The sequence below is a fragment of the Bos grunniens genome, chromosome 5 (assembly GCF_055505025.1).
Source record: "Bos grunniens cultivar Pamir isolate PY7600 chromosome 5, Bosgru_T2T1.0, whole genome shotgun sequence".
Classification (NCBI taxonomy): domain Eukaryota; kingdom Metazoa; phylum Chordata; class Mammalia; order Artiodactyla; family Bovidae; genus Bos; species Bos grunniens.
In genome coordinates, this window is record NC_141169.1 from 41,084,347 (window position 1) to 41,092,509 (window position 8,163).

Below are 8,163 nucleotides of genomic sequence, written 5' to 3' on the forward strand. Positions count from 1 at the left end.
TTTGCCCACCTATATAACCCAAGGAATCGTGTTTCAATTTATTTTTCATCTCTTTTCACTATGTATGTTCACCGTAAGGAAATCCACCAGCATCCACAATTTAAAACATCATTTGTAAGTAAATCACTAACAAATCTCTCTCTCCAATGAAACCTATCTTCTGTATTCTGGCTGCACTTATTACTCCTGCTGAGCATACTAACTGGATACCTCAGAGCACCTTAAACTAAAACTGTCAAAAAATCTGACCTCACTATATCTCCTGTCAGTTATAATTCTTTTTCTTCTTCCAGTATATACCAAAATTTAGTGGATGGCACTCAAACTATGAATTAGAATTCATCCACAGTCCTTGCTATCCTTTATCCCTCCCATCACCACACTGAAATTGATTCTAACGAGCCAACATATTTCTCATTCTTTTTGATCATCCTTCTGCCTTCTATTTTTTCACATCACTGCCTTATTTCAGTCTCTAATCATGCCTAACTTCTAACAGTCTCAAACTGGATGACATCTCCACACTTACTCTCCTACTCTCCTTCATATCAATTCTCTAGTTAATTCTCTAGTTAATCTTCCAAAAAGGCAAATCTGTGCATGGTAATCAACATATCAAATAACTTTTAATTATACCTTCAGTTCAGTTCAGTTCAGTCGCTCAGTCGTGTCCGACTCTTTGCGACCCCATGAATTGCAGCATGCCAGGCCTCCCTGTCCATCACCAACTCCCGGAGTTCACCCAAACCCACATCCATCAAGTCGGTGATGCCATATGGCCATCTCATCCTCTGTCGTCCCCTTCTCCTCCTGCCCCCAATCCCTCCCAGCATCAGAGTCTTTTCCAATGAGTAAACTCTTCACATGAGGTAGCCAAAGTATTGGAGTTTCAGCTTTAGCATCAGTCCTTCCAATGAACACCCAGGGCTGATCTCCTTCAGAATGGACTGGTTGGATCTCCTTGCAGTCCAAGGGACTCTCAAGAGTCTTCTCCAACACCACAGTTCAAAACCATCAATTCTTTGGTGCTCAGCCTTCTTCACAGTCCAACTCTCACATCCATACATGACTACTGGAAAAACCATAGCCTTGACTAGATGGACCTTTGTTGGCAAAGTAATGTCTCTGCTTTTCAACATGCTATCTAGGTTGGTCATAACTTTTTTTCCAAGGAGTAAGCCTCTTTTAATTTCATGGCCACAATCACCATCTGCAGTGATTTTGGAGCCCAAAAATATAAAGTCTGACACTGTTTCCACTGATTCCCCATCTATTTCCCATGAAGTGATGGGCCCGGATGCCATGATCTTCGTTTTCTGAATGTTGAGCTTTAAACCAACTTTTTCACTGTCCTCTTTCACTTTCATCAAGAGGCTTTTTAGTTCCTCTTCACTTTCTGCCATAAGGGTGGTGTCATCTGCATATCTGAGGTTATTGATATTTCTACCCGGCAATCTTGATTCCAGCTTGTGCTTCTTCCAGCCCAGTGTTTCTCATGATGTACTCTGCATAGAAGTTAAATAAGCAGGGTGACAATATACAGCCTTGACGTACTCCTTTTCCTATTTGGAACCAGTCTGTTGTTCCATGTCCAGTTCTAACTGTTGCTTCCTGACCTGCATATAGGTTTCTCAAGAGGCAGGTCAGGTGGTCTGGTATTCCCATCTCTTTCAGAATTTTCCACAGTTTATTGTGATCCACACCGTCAAAGGCTTTGGCATAGTCAATAAAGCAGAAATAGATGTTTTTCTGGAACTCTCTTGCTTTGTCCATGATCCAGCGGATGTTGGCAATTTGATCTCTGGTTCCTCTGCCTTTTCTAAAACCAGCTTGAACATTGCCCATGAAATCATGTTTTAAATTTTTGTGTCATAGCTAACATCTATATTACAATATTATTATGGTAAAATATAAAATTGATGCATCATTTCCTTTTTTCCTTATTTCAGGAAATTTCTGTTATGATTTTGAGATACAGAAGTTCCAAAGAACCTTCCAGCACCTGCTCTTGCAGTTCTCTCTCATCATCTGGGTTGCATTTCATAAGTATGCTGGACTGTAATAATTTTCTGAACTGTTTTATACTACTATGCTTTTTAATAGAATAGAGGAAATATTTCTTCCCTGATCATTTCCATTTTTTAAACAAAAAATCTCAATGTGAGGCCCCAAGAATGCCTTAAGTTATTTCAGTCACCTTAATTTACATGGGTTGGAAACTTCTTGGTGGCAGTGACTTCATCTTATGTGATGGTAGTGACAGTGAAGATGAGTATGAGAGTATCTACTAAGTACTAAGTCCCTTCAGTCGTGTCCAACTCTGTGTGACCCCATAGATGGCAGCCCACCAGGCTCCGCCGTCCCTGGGATTCTCCAGGCAAGAACACTGGAGTGGGTTGCCATTTCCTTCTCCAATGCATAAAAGTGGAAAGTGAAAGTGAAGTCGGTCAGTCATGTCCGACTCTTCTCGACCCCATGGACTGCAGCCTACCAGGCTCCTCTGTCCATGGGATTTTCCAGGCAAGGGTACTGGAGTGGGGTGCCATTGCCTTCTCCATGAGAGTATCTACTTGTCTTCAAAAAAAGACTCTTGTTTTCATGATGATATTTACTGCCAGAAAACTATGTTCTAATAAATATGAGTCTGATGAAATCTTTAGTCCAGGAAATTCTAGTACACTAAAATGACCAGTTTTAATTGGCTCTGCTGCTGCTAAGTCGCTTCATTCGTGTCCGACTCTGTGTGACCCCACAGACGGCAGCCCACCAGGCTCCGCCATCCCTGGGATTCTCCAGGCAAGAATACTGGAGTGGGTTGCCATTTCCTTCTCCAAGGAAAGTCTTTAAATGCAAAATTTTGTCATCTCCTCTCTATAGAAAACCCTACAAATAACCAACTAAATCTCAACAGTTATGCAATAGCATGACTGACCTGTTTGTATTCCACTCCCAGTGGCATCACTACTGTGTCTTGAAGTGGTAGTTTCTAGGAGTAAAAAAGGAAAATTAAACATGATTTTAAGCAATTTTGAAATCTGGAAAAATGTGTTGTAATAATAGAAGAAATGGCCCCAAAGACGATGGCTTTTGCCTGAGATACATATAGAGAGCTTTCTTTGGTAACTGACTAACTCGTGTTGAAATCTTCAGGAACAAATATGGTTAAAAAAGATATACCAGTGATATTTGAATTGGAAGTGAAAATGAAGTTGAGAGAGAATGATAGATTATGAAATTGAGAGAGAGAGATAGTAACAATATTTTTTTGTGTCCTTAGAGTAGCATAAATGGATAATTCGCATGATTCTTAAAAGCAGTAAAGGGGCTTCTTTGGCCAAAGAGAAGCAAATACCATGTTTTCCCAGTATCTCTTTCATTTCCCAAGCCAATAAATGCAAAAGTCTCAGAAAAGAGACCTTTATCTATGGTTTAAGGCTTTGGGTAAAAGTGATTTTCCTCTGCACATTTATTTCATTTCCTGTGATTTGGTTTCCTGTTGCTTCAGTGTGTACTCCTCAGTGTGTGTTCAGGGGTATAAATATTTAAAATTTGATTTGTTGGGACTTTGGTCATGAGGGTAAACCCACAAGAATGGGTTTTACATGCAAGAGAAGTCCAAGATGAATTAATTAAACATATAATACTAAACAGGAGTGGAATTTTCTGATGCCCTGGAAACTCCAGTTAATCCTGAAGTAGCACCTGCAATGGCAAGATGGATAAAGGATTGAGAACAACACATCATTCTTAGCTTCAGAGAATCACATCTGAAAAGCTGACATATGGAGAAATTCAGTCTGAAGAGCCAAATCTGAATCATCTGATATACTGTCTCTTCAAATGGAATATGACACTCTCTCAGCCAGTTTTCTTACTCATCAATCATCTAACGCAAACTTAAATACAAAACTGTTGAACCCAAAGGCAGAAAGAGCCAACCGCTCACCAGTTGCTGTTCTGACTTCAGTGGTAGTTCTGACTTCTGTAGTAGTTGTAGCCTCTGAGAAGAAATAGGAAAAATAGTGGTATGGGATACAGGAATTCAGGGAAATGTATAAGAGTATTACTATCTGTAATATCTCTATAGGAGACATCAGGTCTCTAAAGCTAATGTAGGCAAGTTTCTTCAACTTTTCCATGACTCACTTGTGTTGGAACTTCCAGGTGCAATGGTTGTACCAGTAGTCACCCCCATGGTAACTGAAATCACAAGAGAGAATCAATTTGTGATTCCCTTTTACTAGGGGTTCAAACTAGGATTTGCTTTAGAACAAATAATATAAGGAACTTTATTGCTTTAAAGTGATACATCATGTGTGGTCTCTATTATGCCACTTTATTACACATATACCCAAAAAGGCAATTCACATGGGGTAAAATGAAAGGCAGTTAATATCCTAATAAGTGAAGTGAATGAAAGTTGCTCAGTCATATCCGATTCTTTGCGACCCCATGAACTATACAGTCCATGAAATTCTCTAGGCCAGAATACTGGAGTAATCTTTATCTTCTCCAGGGAATCTTTCCAACCCAGGGATCAAACCCAGGTCTCTCACATTACAGGCAGATTCTTTACCAGCAGAGCCATAAGGGAAGCCCAATATCCTAATAATTTGTACCCCAAATGAGATTCAGATAGAACAAAACTCCCCTTAAATTTATAATAGCCAACATGATTTAGATTAAGATAAAGAGAAAAATAATTGTTTAATTGTTGTTGCTGCTGCTGCTAAGTTGTTCAGTCGTGCGACCCCATAGACAGCAGCCCACCAGGCTCCCCCGTCCCTGGGATTCTCCAGGCAAGAACACTGGAGTGGGTTGCCATTTCCTTCTCCAATGCATGAAAGTGAAAAGTGAAAATGAAGTCACTCAATTGTGTCCGACTCTTAGCAACCCCATGGACTGCAGCCCACCAGGCTCCTCCACCCGTGGTATTTTCCAGGCAAGAGTACTGGAGTGGGGTGCCATTGCCTTATGTGGTTTAGTTGCTCACCTATTTTAATTCCACCCTGGCTGGTTTCACCACTTCCCAAAGAAGTTGTAGCCCCTAAGTGAAAGAAAGAAAGGAGAAGAATGCTAAATTTTGAAGATGCATATAACTCAGAAAAGCTGAGTTGAGTATGGTAGGGAAGGTTTGGAGGAGTTGAAGGAAGAAGCCAAACCATCAATGAAGTTCCTTATACTCCCCATTAGGTTAGTACTTTACCTGTGTTAGAGCTTCCGGGTGCAACTGTTGTGCCAGAGATTGCACCAGTGTTACCTGAAGCAGAAGAGAGAAACAGAGAATTGCAATAGTGATGCATTTACCAACCTGAGAATAGCCCATAAGACTGTCTGGGACTTGGAGATATAAGATTCTTCTTAGAGTTATCCTGTTAAAACAAGGTGCATTCTCTATTTTTAAATTCAGGGCCACAATAAAGACATTGGCTTATGTCCCAAATGATTTGCTTCTTAGAGTTAAATATCAGAGGTTTCTGGGCCTCTCCCATATTTACCTGTTTTACTTCCAGGGCTTGATCTCTCAGATGTGCCAGTGGTGGCTCCTGATAACAAGAAATAGAAACAATATTTGAGTAAATCCATTTAATTGTATTCAAGTTCATAACATCTGAAATTCAAAATTTAATAGGCATAAACTTCCAGAGTTGCTCCCACCAGCTCTACTTCCTTAGTTGTAACTATATGGGAATATTAATATGTTGCCTCCATCTTACACCAGGGTAATAGCTTGAATGTCCAAAAAGAGAATCCTTTCTGGGCTCCCCTCTTAAGAACAGTATAAGGTTTACCCCAGAAGAAATGGGGTAAACCTTATACAAATACCCTTCCATTAACAAATGCCCTATGAAAAGGCAGAACTCAAGAACTACCAATTTCCTTTCTTTGGTTATCTTTACTTCTCTGAAGGTTCTAACTTCTGAGAGTGACAAGACAGAAAATAGTGAGAGCTAACAGAAAGTCATAAAAAGACATCATCTGCTGAATATGGAAGTTCAAATAGTTTTGATATATTTCAAACAAGCCTTTTTACTGGGAAGATATTATTAATAGAAAGCACAATTAGTAACTCAGTAGTGCTCACCTGTGATTCTTCCAATTCTTGTTCTACTTTCTCCTAAGGAAGTTGTGGACTCTGAGAGAGGGGGAAATGGAAGAGAGATGATTGGAAACCATGTAAGGATTATAGAAAAGATATGGTAGTTCTCTTATGTAGGATAACACTTGAGGAACCCTACGTAGCTGGGCCCATGGAAGATTCCCTACCATTTTGTTGAATTACCTGTGTTGGAACTGCCAGGGGCAACAGTTGTGCCAGGGATTACCTTTGTGGTACCTGAAACACAAAGGGTCTAGTCATCACAGTGACTTGTGTTTGTCTTCTAAAGTCCTGTCTCTAGGAGAAATATGCCATATCAAAGGGTCCTCTCACGGCTTTCCTGATGAGGTGAGAGTTGTATGACTTTTCTATTATCCATGTCATTAAGAAAGCAATCAAAATATTCCCAAGTTGAAGCAACTTTCTCAAACATCTCATTTATTCCAGGACAGGAAGAAGGGGGGTTTTCTCCCAGATTCACCTGTCACACGCCCAGTCGCTTGGCCTCCTGCTACTGCAGTGTTATCTTCTGTGGGATGAAAGGCAGGAAAATATTTGAATGTGCCAAGGAAAATACTGAATATTATAAAGGATTATTTAAGCAAATAAAATCTTTATATAGGTAGGACTGTTCACATCACTTTCTCTTCTTCCCAGGTATGTAATATTCCTTGATTCCCCCTAACATACTAGTGATGTGTGTGTCATCCCAAGGGAAAACTCTTCACACCAATTAGACACACCAGCCCATCTTTAAACAGTTAGAAGCTAGGTGATGGTATTGAAAGATCTTCCATAACATGTTAAATCTAAAAGACAATGAAAGCTACTCTGTAAGAGATCACACCTCCCAATAGGATAGTCTATGGAGAGTCATAATTCATGCTAAACCCAAACTTCAAAAATCTCATTCTTACCAGGTCTGAGCCCAGTTCCAGATGTGCTATTGCTCACTATTAAAGTTGTGGCCTCTGAGAAAATAAAATGATGAATGATGAGGTCTGAGGATATGGGATAATAGGAAAAGAATGATGCTGATATTTTATAAGAGTGGGTTTACTAACTACCTTATGAGGTTAAATAAAGAAAGAAAGAAAGCTGAGTGCTGAAGAATAGATGCTTTTGAACTGTGGTGTTGGAGAAGACTCTTGAGAGTCCCTTGGACTGCAAGGAGATCCAACCAGTCCATTCTGAAGGAGATTAGTCCTGGGTGTTCATTGGAAGGACTGATGTTGAAGCTGAAACTCCAATACTTTGGCCACCTGATGAGAAGAGTTGACTCATTTGAAAAGACCCTGATTCTGGGAGGGATTGAGGGCAGGAGGAGAAGGGGATGACAGAGGATGAGATGGTTGGATGGCATCACCTACTCAACGGACATGGGTTTGGGTAGACTCTGGCAGTTTGTGATGGACAGGGAGGCCTGGCGTGCTGTGGTTCATGGTGTCACAAAGAGTCAGACATGACTGAGCTACTGAACTGAACTGAACTATGCAGTTAAATATCAAGAGTTCCTTCTTGTTAACCTACCTGTGTGGGAACTCCCAGATATGGCTGCCTTGGAGAATTTTCCTGAAGTACCTAGAATGAGAAAAATTAAAAGATCAACACAGCATTATCTCCCCCAATGAATACTGAAGTAGCACTGGAAAACCTTTCCTGCAGAGTTTTGATTCTAAAGGAAATGAACCATCAACTACTTTCCACCGTTTCCTTTCCTGACCCACCTACTTACTCCTTTTTCATAGATCCCACTGACAGTGAAAGCAGACTTTATGTCACCCTCACTAGTTTTACTTCCAGACCTGGACTCCCTGGTGTGGAAGGAGGGAAAGAGGCAAGGAGGCAAGGAAAGAGTGAGGAGGAAAAAGGCAGATGATGGGTTCATCTTTCTAAATTTTACTCTCAATTACTTGAGTTATTTTGATATTCATATATTTAAAATAAACCACATTGACTCTAGCACTCTGATAAGGTGAAATGTTATTTCAAGGCACATTGTGAAAAAGTATAATTTTTTCATTTTAATTTCAATTTATCTGCAATGAATTTCAGTGGAATTG

The 8,163-nt window shown here is 40.1% G+C and overlaps 1 protein-coding gene across 1 annotated transcript in view; it reads right to left on the minus strand.

Annotated features, from left to right (window-relative positions):
* MUC19 (mucin 19, oligomeric) overlaps positions 1-8,163 on the minus strand; it is a 130,393-nt gene that overhangs the window by 20,665 nt on the left and 101,565 nt on the right. The window contains 11 exon segments of the mRNA XM_086404318.1: positions 2,933-2,986; positions 3,947-4,000; positions 4,147-4,200; positions 4,994-5,047; positions 5,207-5,260; positions 5,499-5,546; positions 6,086-6,136; positions 6,284-6,337; positions 6,582-6,629; positions 7,018-7,071; positions 7,631-7,681. Coding sequence (XP_086260444.1) covers positions 2,933-2,986; positions 3,947-4,000; positions 4,147-4,200; positions 4,994-5,047; positions 5,207-5,260; positions 5,499-5,546; positions 6,086-6,136; positions 6,284-6,337; positions 6,582-6,629; positions 7,018-7,071; positions 7,631-7,681 — 576 coding nt within the window.